Here is a 27,237-nt window from a genome sequence, read left to right as displayed (position 1 = left end):
TTATTTTATTTTCTTAATATGTTTAATTGGTGCTCTTGCAGTTTTATGCTCGGGGTGAATAATAAAACAAAAGTGCAAATACAGATTTTTAAAATATATATATAAAATGAGGTAATTAAAGTTTATGAGGTAAACACACTTGCAGCCTGAGGAGGGAGGGGACGGATGGTATAATTGGCAGCTGCAACTGTGGCTGCCCTTGGTGGTCTCGTCTTGCCAGAGAGGAGCTCATCAAACACAACAGGGTAGCAGAGGAGGAGCTGCAGCTTGAGTTGGAGGGCATGGAGGGCACAGTTGGCAGTTATTGGCAGTAATTTTCCCCCTCCCCCTGCTTGCAGCCAGCTGGATGCTGCTGATAGGATGGAGAAGGAGACAGCTGATGGGGCACCTCTCCCAGACAGCTGTCCATTACACTCAGGCATCAATCCCTGCACCGCCAACTGGACCCACTGTGATCTTCTTCTTCCTCCTCCTCTACACACATCCCCCCCCAAAAAACCCATTAAAAATGGGCTGTTCCATTCCCCAAAACTCTTTAAAAGTGGTTATCCTCTTCCCCTCCCTTTCATACCACTGTTGTGGTTTGGAACAGTGGTAAAACACACAAAATTGTTGTAAAATTAAAGGACCACAAAGGGCAATGAGCAGAAGTAAAATGGCAGAAGTGTGCTCAGGTCCAGAAGGGTGGGGTGTACCTGCCTTTAGGAGACACCCTTCCATCATGACACTACTTATGCAAAAAACTCCTCCTCCTCAGACCCAGAAAAGTTTCGCTATGGTTTGCCTACACCTTTCCTTGTGCAACTTTTTCTGGCACTTACTAGCTGGAAAAAATGTGGTCTCCACATCCTGTGAGAAATGTGTCCTACGCGCAAGAAGTGTGGTTTTTTTCCAACCACATTTAAGAAAGAAGTGTTTCGTGGGAGCGGGGCACATTTCTCACAGGATGTGGAGATTGCCTTCTGGACGCTGTACAAAGTGACCCATATCAATGAATATTCGTGATGGAATAAACTTCTGACTGGAAGGGTCAGAAATTCTAAATGGAAGATAATCTAGCTCATCAATCTCTTCCACCTCTTAATCTCTCATATGTGCCTTATTTCTGACTGGAATTTACTGCCTTCTGTTGTGAGAGTAAAGCGCTCTTCAGTCCTCAGTGCATTCTTCCTGTGAAAGCAGTTGTGGGTTGTTTTATATCTTTTAGGCAGCAGTGTTTAAAAACTACTTTGGGACATGCTGACTAAACTTTATAAAGCAGAAAAGCCAATCTCATTCCATGTTCCACAGAGATACCTGCCAAGCTTTTTCTCAGTATAAATCACTCTGGAGTGTTAAGATCCATGCAAACTAGTTCACACCTCTGAGTGAATTATAGCTTTCTATTCCTACTTGAATGGGTTACGTATGTTTTCAGGGCTGGATTTAGGAGAGTGCTCCTTCTCTTACTTATTTTGGCAGAGAATACAGTGTCTGGGAGAAGAGTGATTTTAAAAGGCCAGGCTCAGGCACCGTCTCACTTTTTAAGCAGGTGTCAGATTATGACATGGTTTTCCCTTCTCGGGGCAACTGCTCTGCAGATGTCTCATTATTTCTAGAGAGTGAATGGCCTGGAAACCATTTGCCCAGACACTTTACACTGCCTTGCCTTGCTCTTTATAGTCATTCAGTCCCCATTCCTCAACCCTGCTTCTTGTACAGTTGGCACCACTGGATATAGCCTGCTCCATCTGGGAGTCCATTTTCCTGCTGGAGTTGCTTTTATCGGCCAAGATTCAGAGAAATCTGTGTGTATCTCCACTTCATCTGAATGAGGAGCAAAGCCTTGCCAAAGTGTCATGAGTCAAACTTGGAGGGAATGGCAAAGCAGGGCATCAAAGAGCAGAGAGCGCTTAGATTCTTGGCACAGGAGAAAAAGGCAGAGAGCCTTTGAACTTAAAAAATCATACAACCAACTGCTCTAACTTTAGAATGCAACTACAGGGGTGGGTTAAAAACCAGTTCCAAAATGAATGCCCCTCCTTGCTATCGTTAGCAGATCCCAATATTAAGATCCCATGGAAAGTGTAGTTTTAACTTCATAACAACAAACTGGACTGCATATATTGGCCCTGATCAATCTGTGCTAATGAGCAATTGGTTGCATGCAATAGCTAGTGACCCTGGGCATGGTTGTGCATCAAAATATGCATCTAGCCATTTCAGTTGAGCCTTGAGCATCACAATGCAGGTGTGAATGCACTTCCATCCAGTTGCACATCTGCATCAAGTGTACATGCATAGGTCTGATTCTGCAGATAGATCTTCCTTGGTGGACCATAGTGAACATCTTTTCTGTACTTTCAGAAAGTGTGCCACAAGTCCTAAAACCTCTCCCTCCATTAACACCTGATTTTAAAATGTACGAAGTGGTACCTGTCGGTAGTGCCATTACAAGAACACAAGAACTGCTTTGCTGGAGTAAATTATCAATTCCAGCATTCTGTTTCCCAAAGCAGCCAGCTAAGTGTCTTTGGAAGCTAAGAAGCTTGGCATGAAGGAGATAAGCAATTCGCTGTTCTTTTTTTCTAATGATTTTTTTGACATTATGTACAATGGCTATGGAGAGGCTTACTGGTGGCCGAGAGAGAGACTTACTGCAGCACTGGAAATCTCCCACTCCCCCTAGGATAGAGGACTGGGTGCATGTCTTGCTTGAGTTGGCAGTGCATGAAAAATGGGCCCTCATAAAAGTAAATAAACCAGATAAATGGTCAGAAATCTAGGACAACTTCCATGACTTATTCTTAAAATGAGAATCTTATTGATTTACCCACAACGTTCGTGGCATAGGTGTGTATTCTATGCCACCGTTTGTGGCATAGGTGTGTATTTTATGCCACCGTTTGTGGCATAGGTGTGTATTCTACACCACACGGTAAAGCCAGTGTGATGTAGTGGTTAGAGTGCTGGACTAGGACCGGGAAGACCCGAGTTCAAATCCCCATTCAGCCATGAGACTTGCTGGGTGACTCTGGGCCAGTCACTTCTCTCTCAGCCTAACCTACTTCACAGGGTTGTTGTGAGGAGAAACCTAAATATGTAGTACACCGCTCTGGGCTCCTTGGAGGAAGAGCGGGATGTAAAATGTAAATGTAAATATTCCTTCTCCTCTCTACTCCCCCCATTCTGCTTTTCTTCTCTTTGCTCAACCCTCTTCCTCTTTCCCTCTATCTCTCCTTCCACTATTCTTTGTCCCTGTCATCTGGTTTTCAGATACATATCGCCTTTGAACATGTAGATTCCATTTAACTGCAGCCTGGCATGAGATATTCTGATACAAGATGAAGCATTACTGTGGAAAGACATGTGGCTGCTTAGATGTTGGCTGCCACTAAAGCTTGATTCAGACATTGTGCTGTATGAGCATACGGATGTCTGTACATGTGTTTGTGTGTATCTGTGTTCATTTTAAAAGTGAACCTGGATACAGGCCCTTCAAGTGCATGCTACAGGTAGGAAATGTACTTCTGTACCTACGTTCAGAGTCACCTTAAGTGGCGCAGCAAGGAAATGCTTGACTAACAAACAAAAGGTTGCCAGTTCGAATCACCGCTGGTATGTGACCCAGACTATGGGAAACACCTATATTGGGCAGAAGCGATATAGGAAGATGCTGGAAGGCAGAATCAAATACTGCATAGGAGAAGGCAATGGTAAACCCCTCCTGTTTTCTACCAAAGACAACCTCAGGGCTCTGTGGGCTCCAGGAGTTGAAATCAACTTGATGGCACACTTTACCTTTACCTTTTTTTACTGTATTAGTGCCTATAGGAGGATTTTCCTGGGCGCTTTCCAGACTAGACCCTACAATGGGGTCAGGACGTATCACGGAGTATGCTTCCACACTTTCTGCGTCGTGACACTTCAGTCCCTGTGCGTAGAGCAGGATGCTGTTTACATTTCCAATGCCTTGTTGCAAATTTAATCTCTGTGATATAGAGCAAGGGCATCGTATATCCGGCATGAAAAAGTTGGTGTTTTTTCGAGTTGTTAGTTGCTGCAAGACTGCTCCCCCTGCTGTTTATGTTCCGAATGTGACTTGCCCATACATAGGCATTTTGCTGCTGATGAGCAGCTAGTTTGGAAAGCACCCTGCTGAGAGGATGATCCTGTCAGTGCCCTGATCTCCCTCTGGTATACGGAGATGAGTTGTGCAATTGACATGATTGCACCTAAACGTCCTCCCAACCCGCTGAGCCCAAGCGACCCCCTGGTATACAGGAGAGTTGTGGGTGATGAGGTAGACAGGTAGGTAGGTGGCTTGAGTGCTGTTGGTGGAAAACTTGGAATGAACATGACTGAACATAGGCTAGAGCCAGTAGTAGGGCCTGCTCTGTGGTGCTGATGGTGGTGAAGAAATCTTACTTGCCTGCCTCTATTGTGTCCATTCAGCATCCAGTGAAGCTTTTTCGAGTGGTTTGGGGGCTACTAGGTGAGGGCCCCAAAGACCATCACATCAAACTTTCATCTGCCCACAGTAACCAATGTACATTTCATTTTGAGGATAAAATTGCTTATATCTGTGTTGATTTGGATGCTAAGATTTTTGCAGAACCAGAACTGAAAATTGCTGATGTACCATCTGGTCATATTAGATACCTTTCGGATTGTGTTGCCTGAGGAGGTGACAGGCTGCTCGGATGCTTGAGAGTGACCACATGTATGTTTGATCATTACCCTTCATGGGTGATGAAGACAGCCAGAGAAGGGCTGGGTCTGTGAGTCTCAGGGATGGTAAAAACCTCCCTGAATCAGGGGGTGGGGATGTGCAAATCAATTCAATTCAAGGTAATTCAAATCATATCAACCCATCTGAATTGATTCAAATCAATTTGACAACCGTTTTGGTGCCTTTTAAAAACCATCCAGGCACCCTGATTGGTTTTAAAAGGTGCCAAAACAGGGTCAGATCAATTTGATTTTGGATCGACCCAATTTGAATTTGAATAGAATCTACCCTGTTTCAAACTGATTCGATTTGAATTGAATTGCAATTTTTGATTTGTGCACATCTCTATCAGGGGGTAGTGCCCTCCATGCTAAAGGAGGTGGTAATCACACCCTTCCTCGAAAAGCTCTCTTTGGATCCAACTATCTTAAACAACTTGTGGCCAGTTTCAGACTTTTCATTTTTGGGCAAGGTATTGGAGTGCATGGTGGCATTTCAGCTCTAGGCAGTCCTGGATGAAACTGATTACTTGGATCTTTTCCAGTCAGGCTTCTAGCTTAGAAGATACGATGGAAGTGTTCTGGGTCGGTAAAACTCATTATCCAAGTGGTGAGGTAAATTTGGTCCTGGATGGGGTCACACTCTCCCTGAAAGATCAAGTTTGCTGCTTGGGAGTACTTCTGGACCTGACACTTTTTCTTGGAGGCGTGGGTGGTGGCAGTGTACTGTACAGGAATGCCTTTTACTGGTAGTTGTTTTACTGGTCGGGCCTTCCCCCTCAGCGCAGCAGCCATTTTGGTCTCCCATAGGTTACTTTTAAATAAAAGATCTTAAAACTTGTTTAGAGAGGCTTTTTAGTGTCTTTTACTACAGTCTGGTGGATGTTTACATTTAGCTGCATCTGTTTTAATTGATTTTATTCTACAGTGTGTTTTATTGGTTTTACTGTTTTAAATTTTATTTCACTTTCATAGTTTTACTGTTGTGAGCTTTCAAAAGCAGTGTTATATTGGAGGGGTGAGATATAAATATTATTTAAAAATTAATAATGCCATAACTGAAATGACTGGAAAGAATAGTCATAGTCTTTCCTGGTGGCATGCAAAGATTATTGATCTGCTGGACATTTGGGGAGAACAGCAAACAGAAAAACAACTAAACATAGTATTAACATCTTTTGAATATATTATGCAATAGGTGGAAATACATTTTATGGAAAGGTGGTCTATAGATATAACACACACAAAAAAAATCATACAAAATGGTATTCCTTCAGTACACTGCCCAACATGATCCTTTGGGGGCAGGGAGAGACCATTTCATCTTTTGCCAGGTTAATATAGGATTTTGCAGCAAAACAAAAGAAGTCTCCAACCAGTGGCAGAGCCAGAGAATGGAGGCTCAGGTTCTGACCTGTCCCTGGCGGCCCCTTGCATGTACACTGCACACGCCAGTGACTCCCCTTGCACGTGACATCATGTGCACATGGCCTAATCAGCAGAGGGCCCTTCTGAGCTCTCTGGAGCACATTCCCAGCCAGCGTTTGCTAGCTGGGTGCATCTATTTCCCTTTTTCTCCCTTGTTGGAGAGAGAGAAGGGGAAATAAATACACCCAGCCAGGGAATGAACTCCGGAGGGCTCACACGGCATTTTCGTGGCTCACGGCTGTGTTCTTTGAACCCATCTGCTCAATGGTGGCTCCACCCCTGTCCCCAACTTACAAACAGGTTGTGTTCCAAAAATTTGTATGTCAGTCAAATATTCATAACTTGGAAGACATATGCCATATTTTTGTGCATATATCCCATGGGTATACAGTTTCTGCTTATACTGCTTCTATACCCAGTCATGCCAGTTTTACGACAAACAGTTGGGGGAAAGGGGAGAAGGTTAGTCACACAAAGTCACACTTTCTCAAGCAGTGGACCACACACTAGTGTGGATGGAGCATAGCACTATAAAAATGCACAAAACTATACTGTACTATACGATAGTGATGTACTATATGTACTGTACTATACAAAACTATACTATAGTGATGCAATTCTGCTTGTGACTCAGAGGGAAAAGCAATGGCTGAGTTGTGCTACGAGGAGCATGATTTCCTGTCTCCACTTTCTTTTCACTGATCACACATAGCTCCTTGGTTGGGGACAGGGAAAGATTACAAGCGGAATGGTTTCCCCCATTCAGAATATTTCAGAGCCATCCATCAGCCTCCTCCTGCACTGTCATCCAGTTATCTGCTGAACAAAGAGATGACCAGCTGGCATTCATAACCCAACCCCCAAACTTGTTAAAATATTAACTATGGTTATGTTATGACAGCTAGCAATTATGGCTTCTCATAGCAAGTTCCACTGCCTTAGCCCTACGCCCTGTACATTATTATAGACTCTTCTCTGTAGATCTGTATTAATTTATTTGATGTTTGATATCTCAGTGGCTCTGGTTGGACTTAATATAGGCTATCTAAAATGAAGACATTTAGCAGACTTTAGTATTTGGACTGAGCTGACATTAGTTGAATTTCATTGAAAGCTGCCTTATACAGGGTCAGACCGTGGTCCATTTAGCTCAGTATTGTCTACACTGACTGGCAGCAGCTTCTTCAAAGTTTCAGGCAGGAGTCTTTCCCAGCCCTACCTGGACTGGGAATTGAACCTGGGACCTGCTTCATGGAAAGTGGATCTTCTATCGAGCTCTGGCCCCATTCCTAAAGGTGGCATATATGGGTCTCTCAACCAGGCACTAACCACATCAAGACCTGTTTAGTTTAAACTAAGTAACTATATTGTATGCTTTGGTCTAAGAAATTTTTAAAATTTCACTTTTGGGTTCTTGACTGCCCAGGTCCCACGGCATGGTCATGAAACTTGAAAAATCATATATTAACCTGGCAAAAGATGAAATGGTCTCTCCCCCCCGCCAAAGGATAATGAACTGTCTTTTATGTTGGTACTGCATTGAAAGAATCCCTAAATCTCCTCAAAAAGCAAAACAGACACAAAATAGTATACTGATCATAGGCCATAATAAAGGTTTGGTTTGATTTGATTTGAACAAAATAGTGATAGTGATTTATTGTGAACAAGTACCTGGAGGCTGTTCAAGTACTGTATATGACATCTGCTGGCAAGCAGAGTATAGGACTACACACTTCTATTACTTTTATACCAGCTTAATTATCATGGCTTTCCCTAAATAATTTTGGGGATTGTAGTTTTCTGAGAGCACTGATATTTTTCTTGTTGAGTTCCTAAGATCCTCTTTATAGGCCTACAGTTCACAGTTAGCTTGGGAGGGGGAATGACTGTTACCCAGTTTAAGTGTGTGTTTGTGTGTGTGTGTGTGTGTGTGTGTGTGTGTGGTATGTATGTGAGAGAGAGCGAGAGAGCACATGCACTTTATACCCAGTGCTTTTCAGTTTTCCAAAACTAGCAAAGTTCCATTGCGAAGTCCACAACAATTTGATTTTTGTCAATTTAAAAAAGAAGTCCCTTGCAGTAATATCTCTGAAAATGAGAAGGCTGGGTGGTTTGGATAGAACCCAGGAAGCTGGCAGAGCTAGCAAACCAGCATTTATTCTGGTTTATTCCTGTTCAAAGAAATCATAGCAATTCTGTGCTGTATGTCTGTACAGCAATTACATGCAAATATATTACAGTTCTAGAGTCTTCTTTTGGAGGTTCAGTTGGTAAAACCTGGTGGTCTGTGTGACTTTTCTTATATTCAGAATGGTTACAGTCTGCCTTATGCAACCCTTCCCCACTGCTTTCCATGCACTGTAGTAATTTTCCTCTTTTGTGAAGCCCTTGACCTAACCTCATCAGAGATCACAATCTGTTTCTTGCTGATTTGCCAGTCTAGTGACTGCTTAAGATGGACACTAATGTTCGGTGTGTTTTGTGAGATGGTAATCTGATGAAAAATGGTTGCTGACATGTGGATTTTCAAGGACTGCTGGAAAAATTAAGTGTGTCTGGGTGAATGTGGCTGGAGGATTCCATTTCTTGGTAACAAGAGCAGTCTTCTTCATTGTAGGGCCCTTGGGCCAGTGGCAGCCCCCATCAACGCTCAGTGCGGCACTCTGACTAATTGTTTGTTGGGTCTGTGTGAAGCTTCAGCCAAAGCTGAACACTCTGCGTAGTCCCCCTGCACCATGAAGAGATGACTGTTCTCACCATGCAGTTCTGCGCTTTGTAAAGCGCTGAAGGAAGGGGCTCCTTTAGGGCAGGGCTGCTCAACTTTGGCCCTCCAGCTGTTTTTGGACGACAACTCCCATAATCCCCAGCCACAGTTGTCAGAGTGGTCAAGGATTATGGGAGTTGTAGGCCAACATCTGCAGGAGGGCCAAAGCTGAGCAGCCCTGCTTTGAGGGAAATTGAGCCTTCTTGCACCCCTGAACCATCTTGGAAGGAGTGCTGGGACATGTAGTCCACCTCAGTGCTTTTTGCCTAGAGCTCTTAAGAGAGATCTCCATTTCTCTTAAAGAGCCCTCCCAGCACTGAGAAAAGTGCAGCATTGTGCAAAGTTCATCACAGTGGGAGAGGACTCTCGCAATGAAGATTTTTTGCTCAACTGGCCCCTGCTTGGAAATAGTGAGGACCACTGCACTAGAGTGTGACACAAAGAGATGTCACATTGTTTCATCATGGTTTTAAACAATACCTTTATAACAGGTTGTCTAGAAATTTAACTGTGGTGCCTAGACTATGATATTGAGAGATGGAGTTATTTATAAAATATTTATTTGTCCCGGGTAGACCTGTTTCTAGTCTAAGTGGCCATTCACACGACCTATGGGGCAGCCGGGCAGCCAGAGGGAAGGCTTCACAAACTGATCATGCTGTGCTTGGTGGGAGCATGGAGTGTGCTCCCACACAATAAGCACTGCTCCATGCTGCATGGATCACTCTGAGGCTGGGGCCCGTTGTCGCAGCCTCCGGGTATCCCACAATGCAATGCATGCTGAGCACGGTGCACTGGAGGATTCCCCCAGGGGACAGGCATTCTAGACCCCCGTCTCTTTGTCAATGCGAGCTGCAAGCAGCCCACACTGACGCATGATCCTGGCAACTAGGTTAAGGATGGCTTGCACCCTTAATACCTTTATAACATGGTATTATAAAGCGAAGAGTCTGGGCTAAGTGCCAGGTTACCGCCCACCCACCCCCGCCCATGTCTGTCAAGTATTCATTATTTGGCTCCTAAGTGTTTAGGGTGACTCCTAGATCCAAAGAAAATTTTGTCAAAGACTGCTTTATAAGATGGTTTGTGTTGGATGTGTTGTTGTTTTTGTGAGCTGCCTTGAGGACTTGTGACAGAAAGGCAGTATACAAGTATATAAATTATAAATAAAAGAATAGAAATAAATGAGTGGATATGACTAGTCACATCACCAGTGTTCCCTCTAACAGGGATTCCCAAATGTTGTTGACTACAACTCCCATAATCCCAAAGCAAAAGCCACTACAGCTGGGGATTCTGGGAGTTGTAGTCAACAACATCTGGGAGGAATCCCTGTTAGAGGGAACACTGAACATCACTGTTATTATTAGTGTTACCTACATGAGCTTTCCCAGACAGCAGGCTTTACCACGGGTTTTCTGCGAAGCTTTAATGTGAGTTCGAAGTTGCCCCCAAAAACCGACATAAAAAGTGGATTTTTTTAAACCCTGGATATAAATTGGGCTACACTCTAGTGCATGATGAAAAGCCTGAATTGTGTGCAGAGTGCTCCCTGATAGTTTGCAGGGACTTCAGAGTAGATTTGGCTGATATGTGAATGCATACCTCCATTCCAGATGAGATGCAAACTAAAAACTGGATGTGAAAAACTTCCATACATTGTCATGTGTAAGCACAAAAACAACAAAGGCAAGTCCCTGCCCTGAGGAACTTACAATCTAAATGTTAACAGAGAGGGAAACAACAGTAGGAAGGAAAAATGAAGGAAAAGAAAGGGAAATGGGATGCAATTATAGGTGCTTAGATTTCATTCGGTTGGGGATGAGAATGGACTAAAGGGTTGAGCCAAATGCTTTTGTTTATGCTTAATGCATCTGTGGGCTGCACTTTTTTTGGTGTGGTATAATGTACCATACCAAATCCTGTTTGCAGTTTTTTGAGCACAGGGGACGTGGTGTAGGATATCTTCCATGGTTATATCATATGTACCACATTACTGTCTAGTGAGACGTGTGGGCACATGATGGATGTGATGTACAAACAGTGCTCAAATTACAGGGGTGGGTGGGGAAGGAAGGTGGGGCTTAATTAAATCTGCAAGCTCTGTCTTCTGCTACTCCCCAATTTTAGACAACTACTCCCCCAAGAGTCTTCTAAACACAGTGGTCGACATTCTGCGCTGCGGAACACTGACGTTAGGGACCCACCAGGATTGCTGCGCAACATGAAAGGCAGTCCTGGTGATGTTACGGAGGAGGGAAGTTGCACAATGGCCTCAAACAGTGCACGGGCACTTTTGTTGTGCTGCTTCCATTGGAAACAATGAAGTAGCACAATGCAAGTGTCTGCATGCTGCTTTAGGTCATTGCACAACTTCTGGCTTCGGCAGTACCCCCGGGGCTGCCTTTCAAGTTGCGCCGGAGCCATGTCAGGTCCCTAACACTGACATTCTGCAGTGCAGAATGTTGGTCAGTATCTAGAGCTAGAGGGACTATCCCAAAAGATAAGGGTGGCAGGCTTCTGCCGGCTCCCCTGAAATTCAGTGGCAGCAAACAAGCCTCAACTTTATGCAGATCATCAGAGCAATTCCACCTTGAAGTCAGCGGTTCTTCCCACATGCCTGCTCTTGAAAGTTTTGTCCGTCAGAAACTTGGCAAGCTGAGCCGGTGGTTTAGGCCATATTCCCCAGGGTCATTCCTCTGAGATGCATATTTTGGCCCCTATTGAATTTAACTCGGAAAGGACTCTCTGTGTGGTAAACGGAATAAAGACTAATTAAAGTGCACATTCTACCAACAAACAAACATTAAAACAGCACAAACCTGTTTCACCAATCATGTTCCTTCCCACCCCGCTGTTCTCAGTTGATCTCTCTGGAACACATCCTGAACATTCTTATCACAAAAGCAAGACTGTGATTGATGGGAGTGAGTTGTGGCAAACCTCCAAGTCTCCTCATAACGTGGTGCAAAATTCATTTTCATCCAGTTTGCCCCTCTTTTTACTGGCCCTGCTCCTGTGCCATTAGTATCAGGGTTCAATATTCAGTAGGTAAGGCTTTTCCTGGCATAGATATAAATGTGGAAAAGGCTTCACCTGCTCAGTTTCTGTGTCAGGTTATTGTTACGCACACAGGAACAGAGCTGATAAAAAGACTGTGTGACTTTTAATCCTATATGTAACAAACTGTGCATAACTTTGATCTTGACAGCCAGGGCAGGTTGTTTTCTTTCTAGTCTAGACGCTTGGAAAAATGTTGTTTGTGGATGCCAGTTTGAGAGCTTAAGAAAACAACTTTGTTTGTTTGCAGGTCTTTTTGAAAACACAGCAGTATTTTTTCTGGGTTTTTAAAAAACACACACACATTCTGGCTGTATATGCACATACTGGTCAGAATCATTACTTCTTTAAACCGGAAGGGAGGAGAGCTGGTCTTGTGGTAGCAAGCATGGCTTGTCCCCATAGCTAAGCAGAGTCTGCCATGGTTGCATCTGAATGGGAGACTTGATGTGTGAGCACTGCAAGATATTCCCCTCAGGGGATGGAGCCGCTCTGGGAAGAACAGAAGATTTCAAGTTCCCTCTCTGGCTTCTTCAAGATAGGGCTGAAAGAGATTCCTGCCTGCAACCTTGGAGAAGCCGCTGCCAGTCTGTAAAGACATTATTGAGCTAGATAGACCAATGGTCTGACTCAGTATATGGCAGTTTCCTATGTTCCTGAAAGCAACGTGTGGCAGTATATACAATGGCAATGCAATATTGTAGCTACAGTGTTGGGCCTGGCTGTGGGGAAACCCTGATTTAACTTGTTGCTCTACCTGTAGCTTTCACATGTGCATATCATGCAGAAACCTAACCTGAGAAGTTTTTCCTGGCATAGAGATGAAGTGATGCAAAAAAGTTCACCCACTAAACTTCTGCAGCTTTTAGCACAGGAGTCCTTCCAGAAAAAAAGTTGGCAACAGTGGCCTATTCAGCTATCCAGCTATCTAGGCAGCCTTGGGAAGTCTCTGTTTCTCCATCAATCCTATCTCACCGTGGCGCTTTCCAGATTACACACAGTTCAGCAGTAAAATTCTTTAGTTTGTCAGGATCGTTTTGAAAACGTAAATAGTTTACGCATCCCTCCTATAATGGGAAAGTATAGCTATTTATTTGCAACGTACATAAAACCTTGTAGGACTGAAACGCAAGGATAAAATCTGAAAGAAGGCATTGGAAATGTGAACAGCACCTTGCTGACAATGCAGGGACTGCAGTGTCGAAACATAGGCAGTACAGAAGCACACTTAACGGACAGTAGTGACACTGTTTTAACATGTACCTGGAAAGAACCCAGGTTGATATGAAGCTAAAATGCCACCTGCCTACAGATTTCTATTTTAAAAATAAAATAAACCATTGGTAAATTAAACCAAATATTTTTCATTAGAAACTTTGAAAATGCCACTGGATGCTCCTTGGAAGGATTAAGATCCAAAACTGGCTTCTCCATTGATACAATTCTGACTGAGAAGTCTGGAGAGGGGTTAAGGATGAATGCACCAGAAAGTTCTTAGAAAAAGCAGAAGGCTGTTAATTGGTTGAAATTTGGTTCTGTGGCCATCTTGACTTTTGTCGAACTTGGTTCCACTTCTCCATTTTGACAAACCAGCATAAACTGGGTTTAGGTTAAAACTGATCTCGTACAGAAAATGTCACAGACAATGAAGTCAGAGAACCATTTGCCCTGATAAGGGAAGAAATAGGGGAAGAAAGTAGGAAAAATATGCTGCAATTGAAATACCTCTCCTAGAAAATAAATGCAGCCATAACATCACACAGCCCTAATGACTTACTAAGCTACTATTTTTGTTGTATTTCCCCACATTAACATTTATTGCCCATGCTGGAAGTTAGAACAGAAGGCATACAACTCATGCTATCGTACCCAGCACATTGCAGAGGATTTTCAGGCATATTACAGAGCAGGGCTGCACAACTTCGGCCCTCCAGCTGTTGGACTACAACTCCTGTCATCGCTAGCCACAGTGGCCAGTAGTCAGGAATGATGGGAGTTGTAGGCCAACATCTGCAGGAGGAGAGCTAAAGTTGTGCATTCCTGTTCTAGCGTGTTAACACAGAGCCTTGGCAAGGCCTCTTGGGCCTCCCCAGCAACCCCCACAAAAACAGGATTCTGGAAACCTGGAAGCTATTGACTTCAGGCCACTTCACCCCCATCACTTGTAGGTATGGCATGAAACTTGAAAGTAAGAGCAGCTGTTAGCATAACATGCCATTCCTGCCCAGTACTGTGGGCTCTGGCAGTGTATGCTGTGCTGGTGGTTGTTCAAACCAGATTGCTCTCTGCCAATCTACCTGGAAGCAGTTGGCAAGAGATCAGAGATAAGGCCCTGCCAGAAAGATGTGGGGTGGACAGTTTGCTTTTTGCACGCTTATGGCTGCAGTGAAGCTGCTGCAAACCATGTGAGGGGGCTGATGGAGATGTGGAACCTAGCCTCTGGAAAGCCCCAAAATGGAGTGGTAAATAATTGAGGACAGTTGCCGTATTATGCACAGGAGCCAGATGCCCTTGGCTGTCTCTACAATGTTGGGTAACCATGCAGACCCATCCAGTGAAGCTACTCTACTGATAACAGGTTATCAGACAGGGTTGGCAACCCTCCAGGATAGCTTGAGCCTTGTCTTCAGGAGTCAGCATGGAATCTCCAGGTGACTATTGGAAGCAATCCTAGAGATCTTAATGGCTTGATATTGAGATAAAGGATCTTAACCAATATGCTACACTAGCTACTAGTGTGCTTTCTGAGGTTGGCAGAAATATAGCTGGAGGGCCTTATTTCCATGCTATTATTATGCTATAGGTGACAGATGTATATTAGGGATGTGCTTGAAACGTTTAGGGCAGGTGGGGGGGCAGAGAGCTTTAAGGAGCAGGTACACAGGTCTTTACCTGCTCCACCACAGTCTTGGTTACAGCACTGTGCTGCTCAAAAGGCCGTTCGCAGCGGCTTCCTGTTCCCAGCAGCCTGCGCATGGCATCGGCACGCACATGCCGTCTGCGCATGTGCAGGGACCATTTGCATGGTCAGCATGGTGTTGCTGACCACACAAATGGTGCCCATGCATGCACTGATTCCGTGTGTGGCAATGCCATATGCAGACTGCTGCGAACAGGGAAGCAGTCACATGCAGAGGTGTATCTAGGGAAAATAGCGCCTAGGGCAAGCACTGAAATTGTGCCCCCGTCCAAGCATCTGACACCCATCTTTCAGATAACTTTACCATAATATCAGCTGAAAAATACAAGTCAAGCTCATTAATCTTTTAATATTTCAAAAACTATTTAGCTGTGGGTGTAGCCAGACCAAAAAGTGCTTGGAAAACTACAAATTTCAGTATGCTGGGGCTCATGAAATACCCAAATACTATGTGGAGGTATACTTGGAAAACTAAACAGAAGTGCCTGTCTAATTCTCTACTATGCATTGTAGCATCACTATTACATAAGTTTTAAAAATAAATGGAGAATTTGGCTTTTCCCAGATACTCTGAAAATAATTAAAGGATATGCAGAGTGAACTGTGTCACTGCTTGGAATATATTCTATTTTATATATCTATAATATATTTCAGAAAGACAGTTCAAATGAGAGAAAGAGAGCAAGAAACTCCCGGTGGGCCTTAATACTAAGGATTTCACACTGATTCAAAGACAAACTCACCATTAATAGCCATATTATTAAGACACCACATTTAACTCACTTGTCACAAGAAGCAAAGTAAGAGCAAATGAATACAATCCTAGCTCATAAGCTTCAGCTCATTATTCACAAGCCCTGATTCTCTGTACATATTGCCAAACTGAATATGTGTACAGTGACTTATATTATATTAAATTTAAAAAAATACCTATATTCCCTTCGGGGGCTTCCTAAAGGCTGTGGGGTGGGTCTGCAAAGGTTCCCCCTCCCCTCGCTGCCCTCTAGGGCTTTACAGGGACCATTTGCATATATCAGCTGAAAACAAAATGGCTGCCATGCAAGCTCAAATGGCCTCTGTGAGGCCTGGCATGGCCTAGGGCCTCACAGAGGCCATTTGAGCATGCACAGTGGCCATTTTGTTTTCGGTGGCCATTTAAATTTTTTTTAAATTTTACAAAATGGTGCCCCCCTTCAAGTGGTGCCCGGGGCACGTGCCCTGCCTGCCCCACCCTAGATACGCCCCTGGTCGCATGTGGCCTTTTGAGCAGCACAGCGCTGCAGCTGGAACGGTGGTGGGGTGGCGGAGGAGCGGGTAAGGACCTGTGTATCTGCTCCTTAAAGCTACTGCTCTCTACCACCACCACCACCCCCGCCGAAACATTTAGGCTACAACAACGTGAACCTTTTCAATGCCTCTCTAATGAGGCACTGGAACATCATGCAGATCCCTAATTTATATACACCTTTCTTTTCTCAATGTTGTTTTTATTATCCTCTATCTGCTGCAGATTACTGGATTGTTTTGAAAGAGGAAAACAGAATAATGTGCCCTTTCTTCCTATACAGTACTGCAAACAAAGTCATATTGGCAGCCAAGGCTGCTGTAAGCATTTGTAGAGATTGTGTTGTTTAGTAATAGAATCTCAAATGCAGAAAGATACAACCAGATTTATTAACATAGAGACAAGAAAAAAGTAGTACCAATTAATCAGCTCTATGCATCTCAACTGGATTTCTCCATTTCTTTGTATAAGAAGTCACAATTTCCTCCAAAAATTCCAGGTAAATGTATCAGATTTGCAAGGTAAATCACTGCTTAAAGCTCTATCACCTCATTTCCCTCTTTAAAAAAAACAAAAACAAAAAACAAATTGTTCTTTTGTAAGGTCCTAAAGAACCTTACCTAGTCTTTAGTAGTCTTTGGGTTGGTATCTTGCTTCTGCTTGATCTGTGATCTTGTACTTTGACTTCAGCCAGATAAGATTCCATTCCAGTCATATTGTCTTTTTATTATTACATAAGCCAGTAGTGGCTCATCCTAAGGAGGTACCAAAAAAGGTGCAGTTGCCTCTGTTTCCCAGCACCTCCAGTTGCTTCTCTCTGTCTCGCTCCCATCCTGCCCCACCCCAGTGTCAACAACAGCCGTGCTGCCTGCAGACTGGCCATTCATCAGGTAGAACTGATGAATGGACTACAGAATGGTCCACAGAATGGACTAGATTTCAGCTTTAGATTTAGATGTGTGGGCCTGCAGGATGAACTAGATTTCAGCTTTCACTGGCCACCTCTGGGTCACAACCAACAGGAGCAGTCCTTTCATGAGGCAACGTGAGGCAAGGTGACCACCTTAGGATGGGCAGTAGATACATTGAATGAATGAATGAATGAATGAATGAACAAACAAATAAATAAATAAATAAAATAAGAAGGCTCTTTGTGTGCCATGGAGGATGTGTTTAACCCTTCCCCCTGCACTGTTTTCCTCATCTAAATTGTACCTCAGATTGGTATTAGCTCTATGGTTAAAATACAGGTACAGCATTAACCTAACAGGGCAGACCTTTTAAAATGGTTACTCTCTTATATTTAGCATAGATAACAATTGTCTCTATTCAATGCATCATAGGATCCCTCCAGGGGTTTTGCGAGTGTCTTCCTTGTTTCTTCTTAGATTGTGAACCCTTTGGGGATAGGGAACTGTCTTTTATTATGTAAACTCCTTTGAGGATGCTTTTGTTGAAGAACAGTAAGTAAAGATTAATTTTACTGTAGCATTAACTTTGGGAAGGGGCAGTTTAGATCAGAGAAACAATGTGTGGGAGAAAGAATTAAAGACCTTCCTTCCAGTGCTGCTGTTCTGATTAAATTCAAGGGCTGACATTCTGACTAATGAAGTGCTTGTGTAGCAACAGTGTACTGGTCTTACCTCCATAAAGATTGGTTGCGGATTACTTTCAAGAGATGGTGAGACCAGCTGGAGGCTTTTCACACAGGGCTTTTATTGGAAATCCACTCCTGATTGGAGTGTGTTAGTCCACATATTCACTGGATTTAACCTGACCTCCCTGCAGGCTATCAGGGACCAGGACAGACAGGACTTTGATTCTCCCCGAATGGAGGCTGCAAATTCTGGCTTAACCCAAAGTATGTCCGGTTTAAAAAAATCCTCTAGTTTCAGGGGCTTTTGAAAAATAACCCAGGGCTTGTGTTACGCTCTGTAGTTTTCTCTGTTATGTTTGGGGTGGTCATGCCAGTAAATTGGTTTTTTTTGCAAAACTCAATGACGGGGAGTTTGACAGCTGTTTGGGGTATGTTCTGCTCTAAGTGATTTGCAATTGCAAGTGCTGGGTGTGTGTGTGTGTTGTTGTAGGTTGGTGATACTCTGTTGAGGGAGGGGGAGGGAGAAATTGCTGGGGGTGGGGAGGGAGAATTCCTGAGTTAAACACAAGCACAGACTGCAAAATGTGTGTCTTGCTATGTTTTACATAGGCTTTAGATATGCAGAATGGATGTAACCTGAGCCCTTTGTTGTCTAGGCTGATTCCATTAGGTGTGTGTGTATGAGGGGTAAACATTATGTGATGAAGGCAGTCACTCACAAAAGCAAGGGTTAAGCATCCTGCTGATTGATCCAGCTGTTTGACAACTCGCTCTTGCGCTTTTAGCTGTCAAACTAAGAGCCAGCATGGCGTAGTGGCTGGAGTACTGGACTAGGACCGGGGAGACCTGAGTTCAAATCCCCATTCAGCCATGATACTTTTTGGGTGACTCTGGGCCAGTCACTTCTCTCTCAGCCTAACCTACTTCACAGGGTTGTTGTGAGGAGAAACCTAAGTATGTAGTACACCATTCTGGGCTCCTTGGAGGAAGAGCGGGATATAAAATGTATTTTTTTAAAAAACAAACTATTGGGGGGGGGGGAACTCTCACCTTTTCCTCTGTGTTGGAGGGAAAACCCGGACCAGAAAGATGCATGGAGGAGCCAACAGCTATGTGAACTGTCAAACTAATCCCCCGAAGTAAACTTCTTGTAAATCTGCTGTGAAGCAGATTCACTCTTCAGATACTTCAGGGCATAAAGCCATGTGTGAAAAACCGCCTGGTGCTATGGGGGGAGGGACCATTTTCATTGATCTCCCCTTCCCTCTGAAGCTGTCTGTGACTCTAGAGGATGTCCCTAAGGGCTGCATGGCCCTCAGAGACTTAATTTTGGGAGTCACAGTCAGATTCAGAGGAAAGGGAATATCAACTTAAATTACCCCTCCCCCACAGCATTAGTGTATTGTTGCTGCTGCAGCGCTTTATTAGTCTGAATGTCAGCCAAGGCCCCCAACTTCTGTTTAAAAGTTTTAAAAGATTTCAAAAAATTCAGTCTTACACCTGCTGCAACATATGTGGTTTGCTATGGAGAAGAATGCATCAATGCTTGTAAACAAGTGACACAAAGATTATGGTGAATGGTCCTTACTCTGTGAGTGGCTAAACCAGACAGGGGTTTGTAAAGTGAAATATCGTAAAGAGGCAAATCAACTGCTCTACTTTGCCAATTTTCATCTATAGCACTTTGGGGCGGGTCACCAGCTGCCAAGACTTACCTCATAAAGCAGGGGTTTTCAAACTAGGGGTCTGAACCCCTCAGGAGCAGCCTTACTCAACATGTCCAAGATGTGGAGAGATGGTCAGGGATGATGGGAGGAGGACAGAGACAGGAGCCAACAACTTCTTGGCTCTGCTCACAAAGCCAAGGGCAGGCACAGCAGTGGCACTTCTTTGGCTGGTGGGCCAAGGGAGAGAGTTCCTTCTCGGGAGATGCTCACTAGAGCTCATTAGAAGTGCCATGACTGTGCCTGCCCTTGCCTTTGTGAGCAGCAGAGGAGATGGGTGTTTTTCAGCTCCTATGCCCCTGCCCACCTCCTCATGCCCCAGAGGCTTTGGACAGCTCTTCGTTTTACATTCTTCACAATATTTCTTCAGAATTTTGGATTCGTATGCAAGATGAGTACAAAGAATTAAGCAAGAAATAATTAAGCAAGAAATGAATACACTGACTATCTTTGCTTGAATGTTGCATGAGTTTTCAGTAGCTGCTGCTATCAAGAGCACATGCCTACCAAAAATAACGTGGAGTCTAAAATTAGAGTGGCAGTCTCAGACGTAAAGCCCAGGTTTGGAAAACTACATAGGAGCAAGCAAGCTCAAGAGTGTAGCTATAACTGAATGGATGGGTTCAAAGAACCCAGGTGCCTCCAGCTCCCAAGGGCCCCTCAGATCCACCCCTCTCTATTTTCTTCATAATCTCCCTCACTCTGAGGGGCCACCAGGAAGAAGGATGACCACAGTCCCCCTCTCCCTTAGCTACACCCCTGAGCAAGCTCATCCTCATTTAAAAGATAAATATCTTTTATTTTTCTCTACCTAATCAAATCAATGGCTGGCATTCTGACTAACGAAGCAGGTGTGCTCCTAACATCAGGGAAGCACTAAACCCTGCATTGGCCTGCCATGGTCCCAAAGTGTGAGTGTGTGTCCAGTGCACAGCGGAAGCTAACTACCCTGATGCTCCTGCGTACTTAGATACAAGAAATATGCAGTTGAGGCAGGAAACTATCAATGGACTTCTCAAGCTATGAGAGAATGTACCATCTTTTTGCCTTTTAGGCAGAAAGCAGAAATCTAACTGAAAGCAGAGGTTGAAAAGAGCCTGTTTATGAGAGTTGAGGGACATCAAAGCACTTGAATTAAGGACCCCCTTGAGGGACAGGTGAGTTATGGAGCCTGACTCTGAATCATGTGTGATTCAGTTTCCAGGAACTTTGTCTTAGTTTTCCAGTGTATACAAGTTGGGGATTCTTATTGCAAACCAAAGCTCAAAGTTCTCTCACAAGCTTCCCAGTACAAAAAAAGTGAGTTAAGGTCTCTAAAGCTGGCAGCCTGGCAAGTTGAGGGAATTGGTATTGGCTGTTATCCAAAAAGATGCCTTTTTTTTTTTTTTTGGCAGAAGTAGAAAAGCAAGGATGAACACACATTAAGTCTTTAAACTGTGGTGTGGTGAGGAGGTAATATTTTAAAGACAAGCAAACATGAAGCATCATATAAGTGTGTGTATTGCTTAGTCCTGATGTAAATAATGATAATATACCTTGAGCCTAATTATCATGTGTAAGCCTCTGCCCTTTAGGGCAGAACTGTACAACTAGAAACTTATGTTGGTTTTGTCGTTTGGTTAAAGTATTAGAAATTCTTTGTTTGAGATCCCTGGACATGCTCACAGAAATAATGTTCAGAGTTCTCTTGCCATTAGGCCAGTCAAAGTCTCTATTACAGATATGCACAAGCTGGAGCAGTGACTATTAAATCAGTTTATCTATAGTGTCAATATGCCCACAACATTTTTCTCTTGAATGCTGTGATTAATCCCATGAATAGAGAACAGTTGACTGCCACATGCCATGTTCTGTTGCTGTCCCAGTCCTCCAGCAATACTTTCTGCCTCATTAAAGAGTTAAAAGCCTTTGCCAACTGCAGCACAGCATCCTTCCAGGGACTGTTACTGGTTTCTGACTTTTATTTCTTTTTCGACTGTGAGCCCTTTGGGGACAGGAACCATCTTCTCCTGTTAGTGGGGCCAGGGTGGGCGTGGTGGAGAGTGTGGGAAAAGCACACACACAGCAGCGGTTATCTGTGCCATGGCATTCTGCATTCTGTGCTTTGCATTCCGATGCATCTGGCAGCTAATGAATCGGGCTCTGAGTTTTTGTTTTTGTTTTGCTTTTGCAGGGCAGAGTGGGCCATATACACTTTTAAAATATGCATCATTCTCCTTGCACAGTCTAGATATTTTATTATGTAGGGTCTACATTGCAACTGGTCCAACTTCTGTTCCCTTTGTCTCTCAGTGATCTGAGCATGAACAACATCAGTGAATTGCTGCCTGGTGACTTCAGCCACCTGCGCTTTCTAGAAGAACTGTAAGTATAGCTGAATCTTTGGCCTCTTTCGAGTTGATGATCCCGCCCCCCACCTCCCCAGTGTCGGGACAAGGTGGTATGTGTGACATCAGCAGCCAGAGTTAGACACATTGAAATAATTTGGCGCCCGAATGTTTGGTCTTCATTCAGGTCTTTCTGCAAACATTCACACTGCAGTTTTCCTTTAGCTCTATGGGCCAAGCTACATGTTGCCTTTAATATGTGTGTATAAGGCTGGTCACATCTTTTTTTGAAACAAAAAATGTCCATGGGTTTCCCAGTCTGCTTTGGGACCTCAGCATGCTGGCAGGTAGGCTAACCTCTATGCAGTTTCTCTCCCCCCACCATCCCCAAATATTCCCCTTTCCAAATTATATACCCCAAAGCTGTTATTTGCTGCAAATAGCAGTGAGGAGGGGGCAATTTTCATTGGGAAAACAGTGAGGGGAGAAAGGCTTTAAAAACCTTACCTGATCTGACCTGATTTGATATGAAATTGATATTTAATGTGCACTTTTTGATATTAATAATGCTGAATATTGTTTGTAAATGCTTGTTTTATGTGATACATTATTTATATTATTGCTTTGTTTGTTTTAAATGAAAAAATGAAAAATAAGTAGCTAAAAAAACAAATAAACTTCTCTGAACGCTAAACTCTCAATCCAGATCAGAGTCCCCATGGCTTTTAAGACTTAGCAGCCTTTAACACACTAATTTAAAAGAACAGTAGCATTAAAATGCATCCGATAAAATGGAATGGAAGAGAGTAGATGTGCTATTAAGTCAGTAGTCACCTTTTTAAAAAATCAAGGGAGGTGTGCACTCTGGCAGTGGAGATGTGGAACATAAACAGATTCCAAAGAACTAAACTGGGAGAATAAAGTTGAAGTCCTATTAAATGCTTAAACATTGCTGCAAAGGGAGAAGCCAACTCGATGGCACACTTTACTTTAGAAGAAGGTAGTATAATGCTCAGAGCTTTGGGATTAGCAGCTATGTCAATCATCAGAAATGATATCGAAAGCATTAGTCAGTGGATGCCCAGAACATGTGCACATCCGCATTCCAAAAGGAACTCACACAATCACAGTGGATGTTAGAGGTGTGCAGAACTGGTTTGAATTGAACCATGTTGAATTCGAACCAGCCCAGTTTAAACTAGAACTGAAACAGCCTCAAAAAAGGGTGGCTGGTCTCAGTTTGAACTTCACTGGGCCTGGTCTGTTATGGACCCGTTTGACCCAGTTTGACAGTTCGAGGGGCAATGCTTATAAAGGGGAATCTTACAAACAAAAGGAAATCCTGGCTTTAAAAGGTTTCTAAGGGTGACCGGGGGTGACAGCAAGACACCACTTTACTAGTGGCACCTCCGCCATGTGCGCTAAACCCCAGCACTCCCCCCGTAGCGTGTCCCACATGATGCTGACATGGTTAGGGGAGAGGAGAGCTGGTCTTGTGGTAGCAAGCATGACTTGTCCCCATAGCTAAGCAGGGTCTGCCCTGGTTGCATATGAATGGGAGACTTGATGTGTGAGCACTGCAAGATATTCCCCTCAGGGGATGAAGCCGCTCTGGGAAGAGCAGAAGGTTCCAAGTTCCCTCCCTGGCTTCTCCAAGATAGGGCTGAGAGAGATTCCCGCCTGCAACCTTGGAGAAGCTGCTACCAGTCTGTGAAGACAATACTGAGCTAGATAGACCAATGGTCTGACTCAGTATATGGCAGTTTCCTATGCTCCTGTGGTTCTAGCCTCTGCAAATCCTCAGAGGCCATTTGCATGACTATGATTTATATGGTCATGCAAATGGCCTCCGCACATGCACAGAAGTTACTCATGTGGCCTCTGCACATCCGTGGAGGCCGGAACTGTGCTGCAACTGTGCATGCTGTGCTGCTGGAGGGGGTGCCTGGGTTTAGAGGAGCCGCCACCAGTGCCAATAATTTGCCTTTTCGCCACCCCTCCCAGCTGCCCCTAGAATCTTTTTAAAGGCAGGATTCCCCTTTACAAGCATAGCCCCTCAAAGCGGGTCAAACTAGTTTGACCTGGTTTGATTGAACGGACAGGACCACCAGCCGGTTCAACTTAACCATTTTGCGGACCAGCAGTTTGATTCAAATTCAGTTTGAATTAGAATTGAACCACCAAAAGTGGTTCCATGCACACCCCTTGTGGATGTTGTTGTTGAGGAATCTCACTTTCACATTAACAACATATTTCTGTTTGAATTCTGTGAAAGTGTGATATTTCTGCAGCCAACAAGCTACTTAGAGGAAAGAACATTTGGATACCAGGGAATCAATTATACTATCTCATCTATCTATCTATCTATCTATCTATCTATCTATCTATCTATCTATCTATGAATTTATTTCATTGGGCTGGGGACCTATGAAGGCCCTCTCTTATACAATTTGGAGTCTGAGAAAAATCCTAGGTATCACCTGTACCCATCTAGGACGGACTCACAGAATGTGAGATATAATTGTAGGTCAGATATCTTCTACTGGACCAGCTGCTCATTTACAAGGTTCCACATTTTTAAAAATAGTGCCCTTCTGAATGTATAGGTGAGCATAGTCGAAATGAAATAAAACAGAATGTGTCATATGTCCCAGCTAATGGGCACCTGGATGAGTCTGTTGCACTTGAGAAGTTCATGTGAGACTATGTTCTGTTAGGCTGTAAAACTAATTCAGAGAAATACTCAGCTTCTTTAGCTCTTCAGGGACAGCATTGCAAATGTGTTTTGGAAAAGCATGTGATACTTAAAATTAGTTGGTCCAATAAAGGAACTGTTTTACCTACTTAGAGAGCCAACTCATGTCTTACTTTTTCTGACATGGAGGCTAATATTAGCATCAAAGAAAGTTTGTAAAATGTAATATGCCCGTTAAAACGTCAACCAGAAACCCGTCATATGCATCATCTTCCCAGTGCATGACCACACAGCCAAATAGGGCACTGATTTTCTGACAGAAGCATTCAATCTTTGTTTTACAAAGTAACACTAGGAGTTAGTGTATCACTTGATTTCTCATAACTTGATTTTTTTCTAAACTTTTAACTTTTCAGCATAACACAATAAAAACAAAATAGACAATATCTTTTGACATCAGCATAGTAAACAATCTCATCTTTAACAGAAATACCTCATCAGAAACATCCCATATTGAAAACAATATTTTAACAAATATTAAAAACATTACATGCAAAGTTCAACTTACATTACTTTATAATATATCTTTAAAATATTACAAGTGTTACATTAAATCTTTCTCTTCTAGTTTAATTTCTCTTACATTTATCTGTATAATTTTAAAATGGCATCCAACATTCTAAGAAGAAAATACTGATATTTTGGGTGCACAGAAGCTTTTAATTAAGATTATAATTTATCTTGAATTATCAAATCCTATATTCTTTCAAACCAGTCCCTTACATTCAGAGGATGTTTTGTTTTCTATACTTTTGCCACACAAAACTTCACAGAAGCAATCAAAAACAATATTAATTCCTTTCTCAAAACAGGAATAGACATATTGTTAAACATATTTAATAATACCATAACTGGATCACAAGGAACTATTATCATGCCAGGTCTTTAACATTATTGCAGAGCTCTATGCCAAAAAGAAGAAATGATGATTGATGCTGTAGTTGTGAATTAATTTCTTTAAAAAGTTTTATGTTTGAGGTGATGGAAGGTGACACATGTTCTATCTGATTCTGTGATGTTTGACCTGTGATGATAGTTTCATACATGCGGGTTGCCACTTGATGGCTCACACATTCATGCGTGTGTGAGCTAGCCCACACAATCAGAATAATCTACGGAAATTTTGAAGATCTGCTTTGTTAAATACATTGGTCAGCATCCTGACTAAGTTAATAATGACCAAGTCCAATTGAAATGTATGGGAGTTAAGTTATGACAAACTTGTCTCATTGATTTCAATGGGGTTTAGTTGTGACTGATTATTCTGGATGCTGCCCACTGTAAAATTGAATTTGGTTTAGCTCAGGGGTCCATAGAGCTTATTAAATGTTTGGCAGAACAAGCAAACCAACAAACCAACCAAGAAAACAAACCCCAACAAACAAAACAAAACCCAACAGAACAGAAGATGAAGACTATAATGAGACTGATGGATGGCTAGATTCATAAAATCTAGAAAATCAGATCCAAACAGACCCTTGTCTACTATGCTGGTACCTTGTCTTTGTCCCTGGGTAGACCGCCGTATGCATACCCATCTGTGTGCATGTGCACACCCACTCATACACTGTGCTAAGGATATCTAACCTCCCTGAGATGAGTTTGCCCTTAGATGTGTGATACAACAACGTGCCATGTCTTTTTCTAAGCCATGGTTTATTCTGCTTTCCTGCCCCCATCCCCGACCTGTGGTTGTTGTGTGTATGAGGACTGCTTATTCACCTCAATGATTTTGCCGTGGTGTTTTGCTCCATGAATGAAAGAGATTCACACTCAGATTACTTCCAACACCAAGGGTAGGCTTGCCAAAAACATCATTTGCCCTTCATGATGGCTGCAGGTTTTTTTAGGATAAATTCACCAGACTCGCTGTTTTTTATTCTATTCACACAAGGTTCTGACCCCATCCTGTTTGTTTGTTTTATTATGGCCATGTTCTCATGATGTGCATGGTCATTGTTAAATGGCTGACTACGACTGGTGAGCCAGGCATGCTCCCAGAAAGTGTGATGTGAGAACCTGCGCTTTAGTGCTGATTGTGGTCCTGCCACAATGTTTTAACAAGGATTAAACTACAGTTGGCAACCAGGATCAGTGCTAAAGTGCAAGTTCTCATGTCACGCTCCACAGAAGCCTGCCCAGATCACCAGTTATAGTTAACCTTTTAACTGCAATCACTTGAGTTGTGAGAACACTGCCTGTTTATATCCTGCTATCTTGCATGATGGAATTCAAAGCAGTGTGTGTGATGTTCCCAGGTAGTCTCCCATCCAGGCACTAACCAGACCCAAACCTGCTTAGCTTCTGGAACGTTCCTGCATCACGTCTCCAGCCATGGGAACTGTTAGGTGTTACTTCTAGGGTTACTAAACACAATTGTCTGTATGGAAATTTTATACTGTGTCTGTTCTCAGCAATTCTCCTTCCTTCCCTCCTTTCTTATTGGAGCCTGTCTCCCCCCTCCACCCGCCTTTTAATGCTGAATTTGCACCTTTGTATCTATGCACTGTATACATGTTGCTAATTTCTTTTTAATTGTTTTTGGAAGAAGCAAAATTCAGCTACCTGATAGTCCTGGAACTCCTTCACAACCTTGTCTCAAGCATTCCTACCCCACCCTTTGGGTGCCTTTTTTGGCACACTGCATCAAATGTATTGGGGTGTGTA

The 27,237-nt window shown here is 43.2% G+C and overlaps 1 protein-coding gene across 4 annotated transcripts in view; it reads left to right on the top strand.

Annotated features, from left to right (window-relative positions):
• LGR6 (leucine rich repeat containing G protein-coupled receptor 6) overlaps positions 1–27,237 on the top strand; it is a 280,020-nt gene that overhangs the window by 61,734 nt on the left and 191,049 nt on the right. For 3 of the 4 annotated variants that reach the window (XM_053245501.1, XM_053245503.1, XM_053245502.1), the window contains exon 2: positions 21,781–21,852. In XM_053245501.1, coding sequence (XP_053101476.1) covers positions 21,781–21,852 — 72 coding nt within the window. Of the gene's footprint in view, positions 1–20,556; positions 20,646–21,780; positions 21,853–27,237 lie in introns of those variants that run through there. The other variant, XM_053245505.1, reaches the window with a different exon arrangement.

This window comes from Hemicordylus capensis, chromosome 4 (assembly GCF_027244095.1).
Source record: "Hemicordylus capensis ecotype Gifberg chromosome 4, rHemCap1.1.pri, whole genome shotgun sequence".
In the NCBI taxonomy this organism is placed as follows: Eukaryota; Metazoa; Chordata; class Lepidosauria; order Squamata; family Cordylidae; genus Hemicordylus; species Hemicordylus capensis.
The sequence above is the reverse complement of the archived record's forward strand: the minus strand, read 5'-3'. Positions and strand labels throughout refer to the sequence as shown.